The sequence below is a fragment of the Budorcas taxicolor genome, chromosome X (assembly GCF_023091745.1).
Source record: "Budorcas taxicolor isolate Tak-1 chromosome X, Takin1.1, whole genome shotgun sequence".
Classification (NCBI taxonomy): domain Eukaryota; kingdom Metazoa; phylum Chordata; class Mammalia; order Artiodactyla; family Bovidae; genus Budorcas; species Budorcas taxicolor.
The window spans coordinates 119,791,607-119,814,376 of record NC_068935.1 but is presented as its reverse complement, the minus strand read 5'-3'; the positions used below and the strand labels follow the sequence as shown (position 1 = coordinate 119,814,376).

Genomic DNA, 22,770 nt, shown 5'->3' with positions numbered 1-22,770 from the left:
ACATGGGGGCGAGCCAAAGTTCACAGACTGGAGTTTGGCAGAGGCTGGTCAAAGGGGATGAATTCACTGCCCTCTACCACCAGCCCCTTCTCCAGCCTGTACCTCCTCTTACCTCCAACACATACAGATGCACCTCAGCATGCCTTTTCGAACAGATTTAAATTAGTTTGGCAGGTAATGCAGAGACAAGGAAACTCCAAAAGCAGCTTTCTCTATCTTGTCAGGGTTTTATGAAAAACACTAAGCCCCAGATCCTCTTCAGAATTCACTGACCGTCAATTCAGTTCTCCCATCTCCCATCCCAGACTTTAACCCGCCTTGCCTTTCCCTTTCTCTCTCTCTTTCTCTCTGCTCACCTAAATATTTCTTAATTGAACGGTTTGCTGTGGAGCTTCCTTATAGCAGTTTAATAGATGAACTCATCTGAGCCAGCCTCAAATTTCAGATTAAAATTCCTTCATCCCGAAGGCAGCATTATCAGGTTGTTGGAGGCTGTTTTCAAACCTTGGTTTTGAATAGCAGCGGCTCTGCATTAATTTAACCACTAAGCTAATAAGTAGGTTTCGTTTTGTTATGCTAAGCTTTATTGCTTTTCTTTTGATCAGAATGGTGTTGTTGAGCAAAGCAGCAGACAAGGCATTCTTTGATGAGGGAATTAGCGCTCCATTCTTCCTCTATTATTCATAGCACAGTGGAATATGTAAGTACCTGAGGGTGTCAAAGGAGCGCAGGTTCTATTGCAAAGTGCTCGCCTTGTTTCTCTCAATAGCTGACTATGAGATGATAAACCGCTTAATACACTGTGCTAATTGGATGAGAGCAAAAAGAGATGGGAATTAAGGCGAGGCAAAAGGAGAAAGTGCAACCAGCCTTCAATTCACTCTTTCACCACTTTACCAGCACCAAAGGAGGCACAAGCTTTCTATAAGCAGACTAGAGGTTTTGTGCAGAGATAAAATGAACGTGTTAGTGGATTCAAGTAATACACTAATTATTGCACAGTATAAATACCACTACTGGTTTTATAACAGGGAGGTAAACTTCTTTTGAGAGGGTTATAGGATTGCTTGGCAGTGGTGTAGAACCTAATAAGGGCCCAGAGTAATAACCCCTTGGATTAACAAAATTGCTGCTTGTAGAAGTATGATTCAGGCTTTTACGAAGATTTCCGGAGAATGAATAAAAATGACTGAATGACATTTCTTAATGTATAACTGGTAATCGCTCCCTTTTCTTTAAAGAAAAAATGTATACTTCAAACTGGACTGTTAATAAAGTCCAGGGACAACACAACTTTTTCCTTTGAAAAATGCTTCTCCCCCTCCCCCCACCCCAGTCAGGTAACAGCTTTTCTTCTCCCCGCCCCCCAGCTAGGCTGCCACTGTCACTTAAATACATAAGCAATTGCTCCGTGGAACTCAGTGTTCCAAAATACCATTTTAGGCCCCATTTAAGACCCCCTTCATTCAGATACACTCACTTTTGTGTATACACATACACACATGCTCACATACATATTTTTTCCTCTAAAAGCAAGTTGAACTAACTCATGTATAATTTCCTTCCCTCTGCCATCAGCCACTTTTCCATTCTAGTAAGATATTTGCACTCAAAACGGTATGAAAAACAGAGGTACAAGTGCCTTGTCTCTTGGTATTATAGATCAAAACCAACAATAATAAGTGTTTGCCCCAGTGGGGGCGTGGTAATAGGAAAAAAATGGGAAAGTGGCTGAGGCCTATACTGGTGACTTTAACTGAAGACTGGGTCTCAAGTCCTGAAACCCTGGCTTTGGTGATCATTCTCCCTAATTCATCCGCTTTCTATCTTCCCCACACAAACCTGAGCTGTCCTCCCTAACTGTCCACAGTCTGGCTCATGGGTAGCTGGTGACTGAAGAGTACTTAGGGACATCTTCTGAAATTACTCGGCCTTCTGCTCCCTTCTTGCCTTTCCTTTCGGGGCCCATTCAGGATCTGACTAGCCTGTCTGAAAATGTAACAAATTAACTTGCCCTTTCCCTTCATCCTTCCCACAGAGGCCAAACTGCGCTCCCTCACCCCTCACCCCAAGATGCTGTGGGGGTGGCCCTGGGAAAGCAGGTGGTGGGGCATTCGGGCTTGGGGGTGATAGGGAACAGCCATGCCCCCATCACAGGGGCTCTCCTGAACTCCCCTGGGCTCTGCATGGCCTCCTCGAGGGTGAAACAGGTTTGCTTAAGGTTGGGAGGGGGGTCAGCCGCTCCCAGCATTGTGACTGCTTTCCCAGATATTGGGGCCAAATTGGGTTGCCATTCATTAATAATGCTCACAATAAGATTAAATCATTCTGGAAAATCTCATAAAATCCCCCTAAGTACGCTCCAGTGGCTCTTTCCAATCCCCATCATTCAGCACTTGGGGAGGTTTGGAAGGAGAAGAAAATTGGTTTCTTTGCTTTTAATGCTGCTTTGAAAAGATACTCAGAGTTTGTCATGCGTGACATGTCACATGTTTAATGTGGACTTGCTGGAAGTCAGGGGGTCTTTAGCGTGTGATATTTATGGGGAATATTAAGTGCAGAATGAGGTCCCTCCAGCTGGGGAAAGTTGAAAGAATAGGAGGCCCAGGACTGGGCTTGTTTGCAGCATCAGAATGACATAGGATTAAGAGTTTGTAAAACAAGGAGAGGGGTTCTCATTGGCCAGTAATAAATGTAATCCTTGGAGGTAATTTCACGCAATTTGCTTCTGCTCCATGGAAGGGTCAAATGAGAAAAAATGACTTAAAAAAGAGTTCATTAACAGGAAGAATGGTACTGTTTCTCGTACACCATCCAACTGGCAGCCTGGAAGGGGGGGGAAAAAGCCCTACCCTAAACAAAAGCCAAAATCAACGGAAAATTGATATTGACCACCAAAAAAAAACCAAAAAAGCCCTTTCCCTCAGGCCCCTCCTGCGCTCCGCAGTCCCCACCCCACCTCAAACTCCTGAGTAGCCCTGTCCACCCCAGGAACTCGACCTTCACCCCAGGAGACTCTGTGGAGTCTGGTGAAGGTTTGAGACGCTCAGATCTCGGGGAATGTCCTAGAAAGTTCCTGCTGAGCCTGCAGCCCCCGGGAAAGGAGTGTGCGGCGGGAAGGGCTGAGCAGAGGTAGTTGGCGCCTACTCCCCGTGTCCGGGGCCGGGCCCTGCTTGCGAGCTCCGGGTGACCCGACGGCCAAGATCCGAGGCGCCCCCTCAAGCCTTGGGCCCCGCGGGCGCGCTCCCCAAGGTGTCCCGCGGGCGCGCTCCCCAAGGTGTCCGGCGGGCGGGGGGGGGTTGCGGCTTGCCGGCCGGGCGGGCGAGCGGAGGACGCCCGGGGCTGAGTGCGGCAGCTGCCGAGCCTTCGCCCACCCGCGAGTCGCCGCTGACCTCTGCCCGCCCCCGCACCTGCCCCTCGGCCGCGCACGCCTGCGCCCAGAGCGGCGAGGGGACCCGCCCCCCTCCCCTGGGGCGCGGTCCGGGAGCGCGCGTGGAACCCGGCGGGGCCGGCCCGGAGACGCGTCCGCGCCCCCCGCCGCGACCGACTGGCCCGCGGCCTGGCGGGGCGGCGGCACCGGCTCCGAGAGCCACGCTAGTCACGCCGCGGCCGCCCCCCTCCCCGCGCCTGCCCCTCTCCCCAAAGGTCCAGCGCACTAATTACTACAAATTGAAACTAATTAAGCTTCTCTTCCCTTTCCCATCACCCTGGGAGCTTTGGCGAGACCCGGCCCCCGCGGGCGGGCTTACACCGAACGGTCACCTGGGGGGCGCAGGCACGGCCCGGGGGAGGGAGAAGCTACCGTCGCCGCCGGCGCGGGGAGGGGTGCGCCCGGGGGGTTGCAGATTGCGAATCTGCTTGGGTCTCCTCGCGAAACCTGAGTTGTTTAGATTTTTTTTACAAGTATATACATTTCCCAATGCCTGGATAAGTGATGTAATGACATTTGTCTAGTTAAGATCTGCCACTTGGATACCCCTCGCTGCCTTTCCATCACTGTTTCTGCGTTCTCTCTCCCACTCTCTCCCTCCCTCTCTTCCCCCCACCACACACCCTCCTACCCCTCAACACACTCACTCCTCCCTGCTCCCCCTACCCCCGCCACAGACCCTCCTCCCCGCGCGTGTACCGTGTAGCCCGCCCCCTCGGAAGCCACCGCCTGGGCTCCTCTTTCGCGCCATTACCTGTCATCTCGGACTGCGCACTTCCTTGTACGTGGCACTTTCCACGAACAGTTTCCTTCGCCTTCCCAGCTAAGACTCCCCGCTCGCTTCAAATTTCTGTCTTCACCGTCAACGCCTACAGTAGACTCACCCACCCTCCCTCAAGCCCACCCCACCTCCGAGGCCCAGGGCCCTCAGCTCCCACTGCAACACGACCCAGGAGAGCCGAGATGCACGTGGAAAGCTCCGTGGCGGCGGCGATCTTAACCTTTCTTAGGAAATCCTACGGATCCTTTGAGGATCACATTCAAACCAGGGCCCTCTGCCAGGAAAACGGGAGTGCAGATAAACTCTGGGGGAGTCGGGACGCAGGAACCCACCCGCGGTCTTATGGGGGAGGCATTCTACTGTCCCCTCAGGTCCTGTAGAGAGTATTCACACTTCCTTTTGTTAAACATATATTTTTGTTTTATTTTGAGCGTGACACTTCTCCACTAGATAGCAAGGAAAAGTGATAACAATTACACATTACACAAAAGTACTGTACCATTGCCTTTATCTTGAAGGTTTCGGAAGCCTCTACAGTTAATAAGTTAAATAAAGGGCTTGAGTACATAAATATTTGTCTAGGAACCCTACCGTATCTACAACACAGTAAGAATCTACAGGAGGACAAACTTTTACCATACCACGCTGAGTGCAATTGCGTTATAACATTTCAAATATACAAAGCTCTGTTCTTTTTCTTTTTTTTAATAACAATGGTATGTACAGAATCAATAATCACAGTTTGGTGACTTCAACAGTCCATATTCTAGCAGAGTATTTCCCTTTGGTTTGATATAAAAACCTTGGTTGATGTATGATAAAGAAGAGAACAAGAACAAGACGCCCCTTTCCGTTAAGTGCACTGTTAGCTATCTTACAGATTCGCATTCGCTTCCCCGCCGCCGAAGGCTGGGGCCACGCTGGCAAGATCAACTTAGAGCGTCAAAATGCTATTTGGAAAAAAAAAAGCTAAGTGGGGTGTCAGGAGGCAGAGAGGTTGGGGTTTTTAAATTGTTAACTTCAATACCAGGTGACTTAGGGAGAAAACCTCCCTGATATTTTCAATAAAAGAACGGGAGAGAGTGGACATTTGAGTTGGAGCGAAGTTGGCAGGGGCAGGGGCGGGTGGACAGCCAGCCGAGGAGGTGCCACGTCCGGGTAGCGCCGAGGGCTGCCTTGTCCGCGTCCAGGCTGCTGCGAAGGCGGCTGCGCTCTCTCAGTGCCGTCTCGGGAGTGTGCTGGTCCTCTGTTTCCATTTGGTCTTGAGTGGTGCTGAGTGAGGTGGCCTTTCGGGTCGCGCCCGGGGCGCGAGGGTGGAGGGAAGCCTTTAGCACACCTCCTTGCCCGTGCTGGTGCCCGGCAGGATATTGAGCTGCGTCAGCTGCGCGGCGTGCTCCTTGGCCTTGAGCCTCAGCGCCGCTATGCTCGAGGCGCGTCTGTCTGCAGCCGCCGTGGCCGGGTCGGCCAGCGCGCCCGACGCCACTGCGCCCTCCACGGCCGGCGTGGGCTGTCTCAGGAGCGCGGCCGCGGTCGACGCGCTGGTCAGGGGGGCCATGGTGGAAAAGAGCCTGCAGGGAGAGCAAAACAGCGCGGTGACGCCCCGAGAGCTGCGCGCAGCGCCTCGTGCAGCCTTTCCCGCCGCCTCTCCCCGGCGGACCAGAGGGGCGCCGCCGCTGGGGCGCAGAGTCGCAGGTCCGGGGCTGGCTCGGGGCTGGCTCGGGGCTGGGGAGTAGCTGGAGGCGCGGGCGGGAGGCTGGGACGTTCTAACGGTTTACTAGGGCAGGAAACGAACAGAGTGGGAAAAAGACCGAGGGGCCAGATATTCCTGGAGGGACCAGAGCTGTGGCGGAAGCAAGCCCCGAGTCCCCGAACCCCACGGCCCCACGGCGCGGATTCTGGGCTTTCGCTTAAGAAGGGAGTGTACTTTAGACTAAGAGCTCCGACTGCCTATAATACTATTTGCCGACAGAGAGAAGAAGAGAGACAAAGAGAAAGGAGAGAAAGGGAGAAGAAAAAGAGAAAGGACAAAGTGGGATTAAAACTGAGAAAGACCTGTGCTGCACTTTGTACTCCTTCTATAGAACGCCTTCTCGGCCCGGGGCTCCTTTCACCCTGGAAAAGCTGGTCTTGTTTGCTAGCCTTCCCGCCGCCGCGGCCGCCCTCCTGCGCCAGGCAGAGCTGCCAGAGCCCGACGGACGACCGCGAGGCGGGGATGGGGGCTCCCGCCTGTTGATTTCCGCTCACCAGGCAACTATGACCCGCCAGCACCGCATTCTCTGCGCCCCATGCAGTCACCAGTACCAAAGAGTCCCCGGACCCGCGCCCCCTCCCCTTCCCCCGCGTGCGGCGCACGGCGAAACCCAAGTCTGGGACTCCAGTCGGCGAAACCGCCTCCAGAATGCGCCAGCATTGACCCGCACGGCGCTTCCACCCTCTGCACTGCAGCGAGCCAGACTTGCGGCAGAGGCCGAGCCGCCCCTGACCCTCAATGCCACCACCACCACTGCCGCTAACTCCCAGGGCTTTGGCTCCGGCCCCCGGAAGGCCAACAGAGTTTCCACCATTAGAAATGAGCCCACCTGAGCTCGAGGAGCGCCCCCCGCTTCTCCCAAGCCCACCCTCCACCTCTCGTCCCACCTCCACCGCACCCTTCTTCCAGCCTCTCCAAATGTCGCAGCTGATACTCCAGCCATGGTTTGGCAACTTTAACAAGGCACTTGTTGTGAGAAGAGGAAAAGGAGAGGGTGGTGGGCAAGGGACAGAGGACTTAAACATTTTTTTTCCAAAAAGAAATAATAAAGTGTGGCCTGGAGGGGGCGTAACATGCTCTGGTTCCACCAGGTAAACTGAGTCACTACACTTCAGTGCACTTTCTGTTTACTTCATTGGTTGTTACAAGAAAGTAATTTTACTGAGTCTTTTTTGAAATTTTTCTCCAAGATGATTTTTTTGTTAAGTGGCTGCGCAGTTGGATGAATCTATTATTTCTTTGTTCTCCCAAAGAGAGATCACTGAAGCTGCATTCAGTTTTAGTTTCACTGCACTTTCCAACTTAATACACCTCTCCTTTGTATCTTTGTCTGTGTGATTATACAGACTTTTAATTTCATCATTCGATGTTCATTTGAAGAAAGGGATTTATAATATATGATGAACCGTTTCTTTGATTTCGTTGTCTTGTGCTGCTTTGGGGGTCCGGGGTTGCATATATGAGGGTATGGTTGGCAGCGGATCACTTGAATGACAAGGAAGGTAGAGTCTGGGGAAGAAGAAAGATTTCTTTGGACCCAGAGGGCCCTTGGCCCCAGGGCTGTATTCCTCTGGCTGTCAGGCTTTGGGGAATGAGGAAGGATTTTTGCAAAAGTTGAAAAGTCATCCCGGCTCTGCAGCCTACACCTGTACCCTTTTACACACACACCACCTTTGGTCTAGGCTGTTACTGCCTTCAAATGGTACTTTAAAGCTTTCATTGAACACTTCCAATTTCTGTGGTTGCTGTTGTTGCCACTACCCTTCCCTCTGCCGTTCAGTCCCAAGTCATTCCCTTCAAGATCGGCACTGTTTAAAGCAATATTAGAGATTATTTTCTTTGGCTAAGTCTCAAGTTAAGCCAAACAGGAAAGATGTGTGTAGTCCCAACTATTTCTGGCCTCCTCCCAGGGCCCCAGCCTCTGTGCGTGTATGAGAGAAACAGCCTCCCCGAAGCCGCGTTTTACCTGCCGAACGCAGGGCTGATGAAGGCCGGGTGCCGGAACACTGCGGCTCCGAGGAAAGTGCTCAGGCCCAGCGGCGCCCCGCTGGGCGGCAGGCTGGCCGAGCCCGGAGGCGGAGGTAGGCTCGGGAAGGCGGCGGCGGCGGCTGCAGCAGCGGCAGTCCAGGCCGAGTCGAGCGCGGGATGGTGCGGAGGGAAGGGGCTGGCGTCCAGGTAGGGGCTGAGCGGGTGGGTGGCCGAGAGCGGCCCGGGGAAGGGCAGACCCGGGGGATGGGTCTGTGCGCCCGCCTTCTCCCGCTTGCGCCACTTCGCCCGACGGTTCTGGAACCAGACCTGCAAAGCCGAGAGAGGCAGGGGTCGGTGCCGCTCCGGCTGGGTAGGCGCTCCGGGCGGTCCCCGCCTCTTGCCCCCGTGCCGCGGGCCCTCCCTCCTTTCCACTTTTCCACTGCAGCCCTCGCCCACCTCGCCCCTCCATGGCCTCGGGTTGTTCAAGGACACGTCTGGGACCAAAGGGGCAAAGAAGGAGGGCCTAAATAAAGTCATCTGGAACTACCGGGCAAGTGAACCCTTTCCAGTGGACATTTTAACTAGCCTGGTTCCTTTCCAAATTTAAGAAATGGTTTGTTGTATTTAGAAGTGAGGAAACCAAGGTTTACGTGTCTGCGCTGCCATTTGCTTGCTGTGTGTCACTTAAACCTCTGGGAACCTCAGTTTTCTAATCTGTAAAATGGGGATAATAAAACTTTACTCATAAGGCTGTGATGAGGAATGAGTCAAATAAGGCTTGTGGAAGCTGGCATTCAGTGATGACTCTTGGGAACAGACAGCCATCAAGAGAAGAATGCACAGCAGCTTTCTGTGGCAAATCAGCTCTTTTCACCTATTTCGGGTTTTCCCAAGAGGTGACAAAATCTTTGCTCTCCGTTGAAAAGGGAATCAGGGAGGTGGTTTAATCTTTCCAGAAATATTTACTGAACACCTATGAGCACTACCCTATGTTTGGGGGCTTGAGGGGAGCTGGGACTGAGGGAAGAAATACCTATGATAATTAGCAAACAGGCATACAGTTTAGGAGGCAGTTGTAATGGAGTGTGGGGTACACAGCCTGCTATCTGCAGGGGCTCCATGCAGGGCCAGGTTGTACCAAGGAAGGCAGTGACTGCATGGATCAGGTCTACAGTGATATTTGGACACAGAAACCAGAGTGTGGGACACCTGGAGACTGGGCACATCTTCGTAGCTAATCGGTCCTTTCTTCTGGAGATGTGGTTTAAGTAGGTTATTTAAGTAAGATAGTTGTAGGTTGGGGGGAGGTTTTCAGCACAAGGTATCTTCCTCATTGTTAATAGAAAGCAGTTTTAGTAGAGACCTTTACCTGAAATGTGGCAGCTACCATGGTCTAAAAATAACTTTTAGGAGCATGAAATTATTTTTATGTGACCTGCTCATCACACCCACAGCTGAGAAGATACGCTCCTTCTCCCTTGAAGGCATTAGTATTTTTAGGGCTTAGTTTATGCCTGCACACGTCTAAAAATTAAGAATGAACTCTGGGGCTATACAGAATTATATTAAAATATAATGTAAATGATCCCAGAGGTATATGTTTTTTAAAATTTTAAGACATCTATGCCTTTCAGATATACACACTGGGGTTGTCGTTACTAGCACTGATATCTAGGTTCGGTTTGACTTCTAGATAGCCACCTAACACAAGAAAAATTGAGAATCCAAGTCAGTTGATTACTTAAAATTCTGCCAAAAGGGGGCCCATCCATAACATTTCACAGCCCTCAAATAATCTATTTGAGAATCGCAGAAACATTACATTGTGGAAATTCAGAGACTTGAAAAAATAAGACTAGATGGGACCAGGCTGGGTGGGCAGCTTTTGTGTATCCAAATCTGTCTAGACAAGAATACCCTCCACTCCTCGATGGCAGTGAAAGGAGTAAAGGGCGGGGGGCGGGGGGGGGGGGACAGTGGAGGCAGAATGCCCTCAAAGAACATGGAAACCTTCTAGAGACAGATCGGCTCTCGGCTCAACTGCAATTATCAAGATGTCCCCCTGCAATTCCTCATTATTGAATTAATACCTCTGAGGCCCCCCAAAGGTAAACGAAAGGACTCTAATAATTCATATTCACTTAATTACATCTTCTCCAGTGAATAGGGAGAGAGGAGAAGGGGAGGGGGCGCTCTCTTTCTTTTTAAAAGTTATTTAACTTTCCCACGACTCGTTCCCCTGAGCAGAAAATGCAGAGTTGCTGTCACATCTCTGTTTGACAATGGAGAAATGTGTCAACAGAAAGGAGGGGACAGGCCTCATCATTAGCCCTCTAATGCAAGAAGCTGTTGTGTATTAAATGAGCCATATGGAATTTATTGTGCTTTATCAGCGCTTGATTTTGACTGTAAAGTGATTCACTCAGCTCCTAACCCAGGGACATCTGTTTTCTGTTGGCCATCGGGGCTGCCCAGTGTTGATCGTCTCTTTGGTTATGGGGCCTGGGTTCGGAAATGCACTCTGGTATGGGGCTGCAAACACCTTTAATAGCATTGCACTCACTCCCTATTAGATCAATGTGGGCTCATTGCTATAAAAAATGGGAAATCAAATAGCATTAGCCAGCTCCTTGTGCGGGCGGAGGGGAAATCAAACAGCATTTTGCCTTCAAATGGCCCTGTTTGTTCTAGCACTAAGTGGGCTTTTATGAAGCCCGATTGGAGACTTAATCGCAGCCAAATACCTGCTTGGAGCTGAGCGGATTTGTCTAACAACCAAATCCATGCTCCATCCCATTATTTCAACCAGGAAAAGTCAGTTCGCAGATTGTTTCCTACAGGGGCTGTGGACCAGGGGGCTTCTGAACTGCAGTCTCGGGGACCCTGAAACCCCACTTCTGATCCTGGACTCCTCCCACAAGGCTCCCAAACCCAGAAACCTTCCCCTTCCATCTTCCAGATCTTCATATTTTAATATAATTTTGTGCAGGAGTGTTTTGGTTTATCTTTCTGATTCTGCTTCTCTTCATTTTATGAAGGGAGTCTCTCAAGAACCCCCTAGTCCATCAGCCCATCTCTCTTCCACTCTTTCCCCAGCCCACTGCCCCTCCTTTCCTCCCTCTCTGCAGTGTGGCTCACCTGGACCCGGGCCTCAGTCAAGTCCAGCCTCATGGCCAGTTCCTCCCTATAAGAAAGCAACACACAGGCAGGAGGTCACTGCAGGCTCCAGCAACCGCCTGTCAGCCACCTTTCCTTCGCTGGCATCCTCTTCCATTAGGGTCTAACAGACACCTGGGCATCACCACCCCTTCAACACTGGAGTGTCTTCTATTTGACTGCAAACGTGAAAACACAATACACTCCCAGATACAGGATGTTGTCTATTCTATTGCATATTATATTCAAGAGTGACAGTGGTGACTTCTTGACTTGTACAAGTCTCAGATTCTCTCTCACTCTTAAGCCAGAGTTAGATAAGACACACACACACAGTGCTTATGGCCTCTTTTGTCCTAAGAGTAAATGGGAGAACTCTCCACGCAACTAAAAACATTTCTCTCGCCCTCCTTGTTGCTTTCTGCCTTCTTTAAAAAATGCTCTCTCCCCTCTCCTTCCTCTCTCTCCAGCTCTCTGCCTTTCCTTCCATCTCTCTCTCTCTCCCCCGCCTTCCTCCCCCCCCCTCACCCCTTAGGTCATACTCCCCATTACCCTCTGGAGATATGTTAAGCTTGTTAAGAGTTCAGTGGGGTAATTTTTCGATTAAACAAAATTCTGCGCACCTCCTGACTCCAGTGCCCACTACAAACCCTGCCCATCTCAGGGGAAGTCAATTTAACTGAAACCCTACCCCGTCATTGCAGTTATTACTGCGACAATTAAGGCAAATAGGAAACCATTAAGATGCTGTAAAACGGCTTACAACCTGTTTACCGAAAATATGAGCGCGACGAGAGTAATTGGCTCTCCAATCACTAATATGAAAGAGCGGGGCCTGCCCCAGCCTGGGACCCGGCCTGGCCCACACCTGGAACTTCAGGACTGGGAGAAAACTGGTTCACTGGAGAGCTTCCCGCTGCTTCCTGCTACAGTAAGCATCAGCAGATCTAAAACCCCCAAACCACACTCCTGCCTGGGTCCCAGCAGGAGCCAAGGGGCTCTAACTAGCCCCCTGGGTGGGAAAGAGGTGGGCATGGGGTGGTGACAAGCAGCCACCCCTCTTCGTGTACTTTGGTTCCCCTGGAAAAGCTAAAAGGGCAGACCTGCGTGCCAAGCGACATCACATCATTTTCTTCTTTTGAATTACATGTGTGTGATAAATGCAAAAAGTGGGTTGGCCGCTTAGCTATTTGATAGAGACAATTACTTTAGAATTTATTTTCTTTTTTAAAGATAATGAAGGGACTGGATGACACAGGGGAGGGCCAAGTTTAGCTCAGGGGATGATCAAGTTTAGTGGCTTGCCCCGAGTCAGATCTACTCCTCCGTTTCTGGTTAGGAGACAGTTTAGCGATTAATTGCTAGAACAACTACCCTGGAGCGTTGGCTCAGGCCTCCTGAGCGCTAAGCAATTTCTCCTCGGGTTCAAATGGGGCAGGCAGCTTTCCGGGGCTACTAAAGTGCACATTGAAAAGTCGTACACGGCTCGTGCGAAGGTGGAGCTGCTCGAGCTTGACAAGCCCAAGTCCGGGCTCACTCCTATCCCTTTTTCCCTCCCCGCTGGGGAAAGTTGGCCATACCTGGCTCCTCGGCTGTGCCAGACCTTAGCTTTGGGGTGGGAGAGGAAGGCCCCCTGCCGGGCCGGCATCCCAGGTATGACTAAGCCGGCCCTCAGGGGCCCAGTTATCTCACAGGTACATCTTTCCCCCAAAACTCGGGTGAGTGGGAATGGAGCGGATCCAGGAGGAACACCCAGGTTTAGACACCAGTCAGAAGGGGGAAGTTCCCCCCAGCTGTTCTGTCTGCTCCCTGCCAGGCTCCCAGCAGTCCAAGCCTGCCCCTGTAAACCCGCGTACAGTAAACCAACACTGCGTTTAATGTGCGTGGAGGGCGATGGAAAGGGGAGATTCTGGTCTGTGCCTCCGCAGACCAAACGCTGCCTAGGTCTGACTTCCTTAAGTTATTCCAGGAGTCCTCAAACGACAGAACTTGGATCTTTTTTAATGGCCTTCTCTACAGGCGCGGGCAGCTTCACTGCGAACTGCGTAACTGATACCCACCAGGCTCCCGGGGCATCAGGCGGGGAGGGCAAGCGCACCACACAGCGGCCAAAAATAGCCCCTGCTTAGCCCTGGCGGCGAGGGCCGGCAGCGCTGCTTGCGCCTCGCCTGGGATCTGGCGGGGACCCGGGATTGCAGCGCCAGGGGCCTTGATCAAGCGTGAGCGCTCGGGTGCGCACGTCTCCAAGGTGGCGCGTTAGGGCGCCCTTTGGAGAGGCCGTTTCTTTTTCTCTCTCTAGCTAAAACTTGTAATTACAAAAATTAAACTGGAGAGACCTCGGGAAGGGAAAAACAAAACAAAACAAAACCCATCCCAGTCTAAACTTACAAGCCCAGAGTAGAGGGGGTGGGAGGGTGTTTTTGGTCAACAGGGGTTTGGCCATTGGGAGGGCGCGCCTGGGGTGAGTCCAGGAGCTAAGTTCCTGCCCCAGCCCCAGGGCTCTGCCCGCCCACCTTCCCTCTCCGGGACCCACTCGCGCCCTCCAGCCACTGCTGCCACGATCACCCCTCGCGCGTACCTGGTGAAGACGTCTGGGTAGTGCGTCTTCTGGAAGGCCCGCTCCAGTTCCTCCAGCTGGTAGCTGGTGAACGTGGTGCGGTAGCGCCGCTGTTTGCGCTTCAGCAGCCCCTCCTCTGAGTCGCTGCCGGCAGACAGGCACACGCTGTCCTCGCCGTCCTTGCCCTCAGCGTCCTCCGGGTGCAGCAGCAGCTCCTCCTTGGGCGACAGCTCCCCGCCCTCGGTGGCCACGGCGGCGGCGGCAGCGGCGGCGGTCACCGCTCCTGTGGCGGGCACAGCGCAGCGCCGCGGTTCCTTGAGCAGCGCGCGGGCGTCGTCCTCCAGCAGCTCCTCCTCGTCGTCTTCCAGCAGCTCCTCTTCCTCGTCCTCGTCCTCTTCGTCCTCCAGCAGCTCCTCCTCCTCGTCCTCGGCGCCCGCGCCGCTACTCGCCGCCGGGGCGCCACCTGGGCCGCCGGCCGCGCCAAGGCGCTCGTCCGGGTGCCCGGCGCCCCCCGGGCCGCCCAGCTCGTCCAGCGCGGGCGGTGGCGGCACGAAGGGCGCCCCGTTCTCGCGGTACGACTTGCTGCGGCTGATGCTCACCTGCGGCGCCTGGCTGATCTTGAGCGTGTCCCAGGCCGCGGCGGCGGCGGCGGCGGCCGCCACGGCGGCCCCTGAGCCATCCGGCCGCTCCCCGGGCCGCGCGGTCGGCGGTGGTGGCGGCGGCGGGGCCTCCCCCCGCGGACCCGCCGTGGCCGTGGCAGCCGCCGCCGCCGCCGCCGCCGCTGCCGCCGCCGCCGCCGCGGCGCCCTGGAGGAGGCGGCCCCCGCCCGGGCCGTACAGGCGCCGCAGCTTGGGCGGCAGGTGCAGCTCGGCCTCGAACGGGGCGCTGCTGCCCTTGGGGGAGCCTGCGGGCAAGGGAGAGCGGTCAGCGCGCCGGCCGGCGGGCCGTCCCGGCCAGAGTCGCCGCTCGGGCCAGCCCTCCGCCGCTCCCTCCGCGCCCAGGCCCCGATGCGCGCGGCGCTCTCCGCACCACTAGACTCCGAGCCCTCCCCTCCTTCCCCAGTTTTCTTGCCTTTTCTTCTTCTTTTTTTTTTTTTTAACATCTCTTTCCCTTGCTCTTGTTTCCTTCTTTTTCCCTTTTCTCCTCCTCTATCGGTCCTTTCCTTTCCCTCTTTCATTCTTCCCTTTATTTCCTTTCTTCCTTCCTTTACTTCTTTCTCTACTCGCCCTTCCTTTCATTTAAAAATCACTTTTTCTTTCTCTCTCTCCCCGTCTCATCATTCTTTCCGCGTCTTTCTCCTCTCCCTTCCCTTCCTTTCTCTTTTTGTGCACTCCTCTCCCCTTCTTCCTTCCCTCCTTTATTGTTTTCTTTTTCTTTCCTCTTGTCCTCTCTTTCACCTTTTCCCTTCCCATTTCGGGGCAAGAGGGAATCTGCAAACATTCAACTTTTTAAAAATCACCACCACTCTGAAAACTTTGCGCACGACCTCTGCCCTCAGCTCTGCCATGCGTTCCCGGCTGCGGGTTGGCGAGAGGGGCCACTGCCTGGCGGGCACCGGGGGAGGAGGGAGCGGCCCAGTGGCCCTGAGTGAGGACCTGGCCCCAACAGCCCCCAACAGGAGGGGCGGGGAGCTCGCCCAAAAAATTCGTCCTGGAGAAAATGGGTTCGGAAAGCCCTGGGTGGGGACGTAAGGGGGTGCAATAGGCACAGAGCGCTCATTCCCCTCGAGGAAGAGCCTGGCACAGGTGCCACTGCAGGCTAAAAAAAGAAAAGGAAAAAGTCAGTTTTATTTTAAACGCCCCTTTCCCCGCTGTCCGCTCCTGTCTTCCAAGTGACGGTGCGGCTGGACTGCTGGTTTACAGATTTTAAAAGGCGAAACTTGGGTGTAAGAGTTTCGGGGCAAAACGACAGTTGTTCTGGAATTTTTAATTTTAGGGGAAAAAAGAGCTTTTAAACATCTCAACTCTAAAAAAAAAAAAACAAACCAGCAGAGGAAAAAATAGCACCCAGAAGCTGCATATTTCATACACTTCAGATACAAGAAGGAACATTTGGGGAATCCCAGGGAGATGTCTTCTGCAAAGCTTTGGTTTAAAAGATCACAAGTAATCTACAATTTTAAAAAGAAGCAAAAAGCAGAACACCTCGTATAAAGAAATCTTCCCAAGAGGAAAGGCCAAGGCGCACTCCGCCTGGAGTCCCCATTCACAGCTTTTGGGGTTCTTCTCTTCACCAAGTTCTTACAAGAGTCCACCCGGCTCCTGCTGTTCTTGGCCCATCGCCCCTCTTCAGAGCACCCGCAAGGCCACCAAAGGGGGTATTTAAACGACCTAAGAACCAATACCGAGAATCTAAGGGCCCTCAAAGGGAAGTTTGGTCTCTGCTTTTTCTGGAAGCAGAGAGGGAAGGAGAGACATCCCCTGGGAAGAGGTTTACCGCTCTTTGAGGTACCAGGCCTCAGAGTTGTTCCCTCTTTTATCTTCTGTCTCCAGTTGGACAGCCGCAGGCCCCTGGCCCCGGAACATCACACATCCAAACCAGTACCTAGCACCCTTTTCAGGTGCTCGGCAAGCACAGCCTTACCTTGCACGGCCTTTTCCTGGTCGGTGCGGCTGGCCAGAGGAGCGGGCAAGCTTTGCGCGGCTCCCAACAGCCGCATTTTGCACGGGCTCCTCCGGCCCAGGATGCTGTCGATGCAGTAAGAGGAGAGCAAAGTTGGAGATTTACTTTTGCACTCGGGCCTCTCGGAGCAGCCCTCCTCCTGGTACTGATTGCTCATGGCTGGGGTTTTTTCCCCTGGGCTCAGAGAAGCGGGCCGCTGGCTGCCTCTCGGGGCGGGTAGGATGGATGGGTGTGTGTTGAGGGGGTGGGGTTAGATGGCTGGTTATAATGGATATTATTGCGATCTCTGTGCCTCTCTGCCTCTCTCGGTCGCTGGCTGCCGGCTCCCGCCCTGCCTGCGGCCGGAGTTCGCCCTCTCGGCGCTCAGGACAAGCAGTAACAAGTGTAGTGAGCCGCGGGCGCGGAGCTCTGGTGTCTCTCTCCTCCACGTGCTGAGAGGCGCCCTCTGATTGGCTCTCGCCAGAGGCCGGGCTGCTCCGGGGCTCTGCGCTCCCGGCAAAGCCTGGACTGGATTCCGGAGAAGCCGGCGGTGGAGGAGGGGCGGCAGCAGGCACGCACCCGAGCCAATTTTATTTTTATTTTTTGTTTTCAACTAGCAACTTTCTAAATACTCCATTCTGTTCCTGCCGCTCATCCTTTAACCCTTTAGGGCTATCCCGAAGCTCTAGCGTATTCGGATGTCAGGCCAGTGGGTGCCATTTGGACGGCGTGCGCCCCTTCCACCAACCCGAGGACTTCACTCCCTTGGAGGCAAGGCCTTGAGGCTTGGCTCGCGTACGGACGGATTTGGCCCTTTTCAAAGCCAATGTTGCGCTCCCAGGACAGTGCCTTGACCTCAGTGGCCCTCAGCCACCGTCCTCTTTAGGGCAGACGGGCCGCTGGGGTGACGGCCGCCGGTAAACGTCTGTCGTTGGGGCGTTCAGTGTTCTCTTGTGGCCCAACGCCTTGAACTGTTAGTCCTCTCCCTGAGTCCGGCGGTTGCTCTCTCTTTAGTAGGGTCTCATCACCGTCTTCAACTCTGCGAAAAGTCCCCTTAAAGGTCTGCCAAAGGCGCGCGGCCTTCTCTAGCGCATCTACAGAACAGGAAGGGACGGGCGAGTGTCGGCTGCGAGAAGGGGCAGCTGGGGACAGGCCCCGAGAGTCTCCCCCTTCTCCCCAGACACGCTGCCCTCTTCTCCCCATAAGTTCGCCTCTGTTAGGCCGTCACCCTGAAGCTGGACACTCTCCGATCGCGCTTGCAAGGAGCGGGATCTAACCGGAGCCCTGAGCCCTCTAGGGTGGGAGGGACCCAGGTTCGGCTTCAACCCAATCTCAACGCTTGAAGTTCTGAACTCGCCCCCTGGCAAAGGCGAGAGAGCGAACCTCAGGGAGAGAGAGCACTTGTTTTTCTTCTTCCCCAAACAGCTTCCAGCGCGTCCAGCGCTGAGAAACGGGACCCAACTCTGACTGAAGTTGTGCCGAGCCTGGGCGAGGGGCTAGCACGGGTGCCCTCTTTTTCTGGGTGCAGGGCCCAAGGGATAGCCGGGGGCCTCGATGCTGGCAGGGTGGGGACGAGGGTGGTGGGTGGGAGAGGAACCGGGGAGGGGGAATCCACGCCGGGTTTTCCTCTCTCAACCCCTTCAATGTGTCAGAGAAAAGCGTTTTTACAAAGGATTATACTTGAATCACTTACAGTCAGTATTTAAAAATACAAGGATGCATAACTGGGATTTTTTTCAGCCATAAACATCTGCATAACTCTTGGATGCTGGTGGGTGGGTGGCAGACAGATCAGGCTGGCTTGGCAGGAGCATTCAAGACACAACTGGAGGGGATGAAGGGTTAAGAACAGGCACATCAATAATGTTAATACTAATATGATATTACTAGTACTATTAAGAGCTAGACGAAGAGGATCTGTGTCTCTCGGTGTGTGTGTGTGTCTGTCAGTCTGTCCATCTGTCTCCGCTCTCTCTGGCTTTTAGTTTGAGTCTCACCAGTTTTTCCTATACTTGGATGATGGGAGTTGGGGGCGAAAGAGAACCCGAGCTCTCTCTGACACTGATTTTCTTTTAAGCCCTCTCTGTTGTTCCAAGGCCCCTGGTATCTTCTGTGTTTGCCTGCCTTTTTCCTTTTCTAGTCTCACCCCCCAGTTCTCTGTTATACAGCCCCGTTTAGCTTTAAAGTAACATTCTGCGCGCTGATTCCCTCCCCATTCCCTCCCCGGCCCTGAGCGCCCACTCCTAGGGTGCGAGTCTCGACGGAGCCGAGAGGCGGAAAGACGCGTAGGTCTCCTCGGAGCGAGCCTCCAGCCGCGGGAGCCTCGCGGGCGTCTTTGCGGCTGGTCACTGGGAGAGATAGGGGCGCTTTTCCCTCCCCAGCGGGCCCCGCGTCGGAAATCTACAAGACCCGGCTGCGGGTGGCTCCGTGACTTCAGAGTCACACTCCGTCACACGCAAGGAGTGGGTTGAAAATGAGTCCACAAGAAGACGGTGTTAAAGAGAGACACAAACGCACAACTCATTTCTGAGAGCCTAACGGGGTTTCAACTCGGTGGAAGATTTCTTAGCTTCCGTCCCCCTCCTCCCCCTTCTGCAGCTGTTCTTCTTCTTTTTTTTTTTTAAAGAGTCGGACTTTCTGCTGGGGTGTATTCTAATTTTAATCATCCACTGCAAAAGGGGAGGTTAACATAGAATTTCTGATTCTGACTTAATGACCCCTGGAATTAAATCTAATTCTATTAATGGCATGTAGTGTCTTTCTTTGGGAAACCTGGTGCAAACACTAGCATTGTTATTTTATCTTGTGTATTTTTGGTATTTTCTAATCAATCTTCCCAAGTGAGGACACTATTGGGAAAGCACATCCATTCACTTCGGGGAGAAGGGCCTGACTCTGCTCCCTTTACACCCAGCGGCCCTGAAATGATCTTTGTCACAATTCAGCACCCAAGTTCAAAATCTGCAGTTGGCTCTTGCTATTCCTAAAATATTATTTTTTTTTTAAAAGATAACTTTTCTAACATACCCATGGGGAGACAATCAGCTGGTATGTCCACAGTGTCTAATCAGAAGATGGGTTTAAGATATGTGTGTGTTATCCTACATGTTAGTTTAGAAAACAGAATGATGCCTCTAATATCTAAGAAGAATTTAATTAATTTGTTGAGTAGGTAGACTTTTCAGGATTGGGCTATAGGACTATGTATAAACGAACTTTTAGTTTAGCCAATTTCATGTTTGCACTGTCGGCAAGATGCCACTTTGCTTTCTTTTCACCTCACTTTCTCCACTTTCTTTTACCCACTAATCAAAAGGAATTTCATTTTAGTAATAATATTATTCACCTTCGTACTTTGTTATTCACCACTCCTGGTTCCTCTAATCTTTGAGGTCTGTAACTGTTAGTTTTCTTTTCCTGGGCTGCCTGGAAAACAATGGTTTGCAGTTCATCTGCTTTTAAAATCAATCACTAAGATAAAAATGACAATTATGGCCGGAAGTGAGGGTCAGAGGTGTTCAAAACTGTTGTTTATGGTGAAAAGAACGAGGCTTGTCCCCAGGATTGGAAATAATAATTACCTAGAAGAGGCGAATGGAAGAAACCCCTTTCTTTTCTGTGGTGAGAGCTAATTCTACGTTGTAGTTTCAAAATTATATTTGCAAGAAATGTGGGATAAGGGGGTGGCAGTCAGATGTTATTATCCAGGGGGGGGAAATGTTTGGAGGAGAGTTAACCTTGCACACTTTTCATTTGAGATGTTTTAATTTATTGTACAATATACACATAGATAAATAAAGCTGTGATCGGCTTCCAGCCACACCGGCCGGCTCAGGTCTCCTTAAATTATGCTCAACCGCTTCAAAACATATATTTAAACAATAGAAATAAACTTCATTGGAGTCTGGCGACCAATTTGGAAGCCATTGGAAGGGAAGACAATAAGTCCTGATTACACGCGAGGATTCTCTGTGATGTGATATCCCCTTTGCCAAGTCATTTTGCTGTTTTATTTATTTAATTTCTTTTTTTTTTAAACAAACTTTCATTCATTTATGGTCTTCCGCAACCTGCTAATTTAACACTGGAGCGCGTTATTGCAGTGTTAGGAGGAGAGAAAGAGGGAGAGAAAACAACAATACTGCAATGAGCCAAATGCTACAGTAGAATTAGAGCAATTATAGTTCTACTTGTGGGAGAAAACCTTGCTGAGATCAGGCAAACAAACTGAAGCCTTGTGAGGATAACAAGCGTCGGGATTGACAGCCGGTGCTGGGAAGAGCCGGAGGGCACAAACAGAAATATGTGCCTCCCCCCCACCCCCACCCCCCTTAACTCCAACCAGTCCAGGTTTACCTCCTCAAATACTGCTTTCACAGTCTTATTCACTTCAGGCTATGCATTTCATGCACAAATCGAGGTCTCTCCTCCTGGAAGTAATGAGGAAGTAGGAGGAAATGTATCATAATCTGCTTGCCCCTCGCCTTCTCTGCCGGCTGCTTGCCCTGCACTCCCTACCCCTGCCTCAGTTCTCTCCACGGCTACTGGGATCTGTCTGTGGACGGTGTTTGTTGATGCGTTTACCAAAGAAGCAGCCCGTGGAAAGGTCCAAAGGGACTGAGAACGTAGATTTGCAAGGAAGGCTCCTTGGCGTTCGCTGTTCCTTCCGTCTTTGCCGTGTCGTCCGCCTGAGCCGGGGCGGGGGGAGGTGGGGTGGGGTGGGTCCACCGTCAGGGCTCGGCTGGGAGAGGTTTGTTGGGAAGCGGCGCTTTGGGAAGGGTCGCGAGGACCGCGGCCGAGCCCTCAAGGTACGGACGCGTGGGTGTGATTACTGTGTTAAGACAACTCCCCTGATTGTCAAACTTCGCCACTTTCGGTTACCCGCCGGCAACTAGGGGAAAGGAGCCAGGGGAGCAAAAACTAGAGAGAAAACAGCTCCCCCCGCCGCCCCATCGCCTCCAATCATCCGTCCAGGCGGCCCACCGAGGCATTTTCAAGCCTGGCTCCCAGCACAAAGCCCGGCGGGACGGTCACAGCCTCACGTCTGCCCTCGGGGGGCTGCGGGGGCGGGGGGGAGGGAAGCGGTCCCCTGCCGCGGGCGAGAAGCAAGTGGGTGGGCTGTCACCCCGAGCCCCTCGGTCGGAGCCCCCCATCTCCTGCCTCACCCACCCCCCACGTTTCCAGAGCGGAGAGGGAAACCTCGGCGCCCAGTGATCACCACTGCCTGGTGTCCTCTCCGTCGCCGGACGGCGGGACTTCGGGTGCGTCCAGGGTCGAGGAGTCCCCCGTGCAGCCGTTACTCTGTAGCTGCTACTCCAGGCGCCCCCGGACGTGGAGGGAGCATGGGTAGGAGCTCGAGTGCGGAGTAACGAGGGACCCGACGCCGGCGTCAATCCCGAGGCCCCGCGGACCCCGCTGTCGGCGTTCTAGTAGCCGAGCCCGGCTCGCGCGCTCGGCTCGGCGCCACGGCCAGAGGGCGCCCCCTAGCGGGGGTTCGGGGCGGCCCGGGCCCTCCCGCCGCAGCCTCTGGGGATTGAAGTTGGCAGATCCCCGCGATCCCGCAGGAATGAATGGGGGAAGAAAACAAAAGCCTTGGAAACATTTCCAAGTGTGCAATAAAAGACCCATCTGTACCTTTCTTTTCCAGCGCGTTTGTGGTTAATGTCCCCCCATGAGCGCGAGAAGGGAGATAATTGCTGGGTGGATTCTTGCTGGCGAACCTCAGGAAACACTGGCCCGAGAAGTGGAATAATTGGAGGTGGCGCAAAGGCAAGCGTGCAGAGGCTGCAACGCCAGCCGGAAAGTTGAATTCGCTGTCCGTGGGGTGTTCACGGAGGCCTGGCCGCCTGCGACCTCACCGTCACTCCTCAGTCCTTACTGAGGGGTCATCTGAAGATGGGTACTCATATTTCTTTTCTTTGAAATAGGTCTCTGTGGCACTCCTACACTTCTGGCTCTGTGAAATCAGCCCCCTACTTCGTGACTCTAGAATGCCCCACCTTCGAATTCTAAGGTTCTCCCTTTTTTGACTTGATGATCCCCCACCTTCTACCTCTGTGATTCCTGACAGTATCCCCCAACCTCGCACTTGATGACTGACTTTGTGATTCCCCTAATCGGGCCACCGCCCTGCATCTCCCCAAGGAATCGGAATCTTTGCATCAGAAAGTCGTCGAAGCCCAGATCCCAGCGCTCTCCACTACTCACAAATCCCCTACCCTTCTTGGTGTGACTAGAAATGGAGAGGAGAGGGAGCAGGGTTCTTGTCCAACTCTCTTTGACTGTTCTACCTGGAGAAAGTGACTTTTCTTGAAGCTCTTAGAACCTCTGGTTAGAAAATTATTGATGAAGCCTTTACAAAGATGAAAAATGCCCAGCTCATATCGACTTGTTATTTCTTTTGCAATGAGAGTGTTAATCCTAACTCATCAATCACAAAAACACAAGTTGTGCTTTTCAAGACCTGAGTGTCCGCAGTCTCAAGTCCTCAGTCCTGCAGGATTTTCAAGTCATACTAAGGCCACCAA

The 22,770-nt window shown here is 52.9% G+C and overlaps 1 protein-coding gene across 1 annotated transcript; it reads right to left on the bottom strand.

Annotated features, from left to right (window-relative positions):
- Nucleotides 1-4,621: 4,621 nt before the first annotated feature.
- On the bottom strand, nt 4,622-16,421 carry ARX (aristaless related homeobox). The gene is made up of 5 exons (XM_052663471.1): nt 16,226-16,421; nt 13,664-14,546; nt 11,068-11,113; nt 7,928-8,256; nt 4,622-5,779 (listed from the first exon to the last, which is right to left on the bottom strand). Exons 1-5 carry the CDS (start codon nt 16,419-16,421, stop codon nt 5,539-5,541), a joined length of 1,695 nt encoding a protein of 564 aa, XP_052519431.1. The 3' UTR covers nt 4,622-5,538.
- Between the last annotated feature and the right edge of the window lie 6,349 nt (nt 16,422-22,770).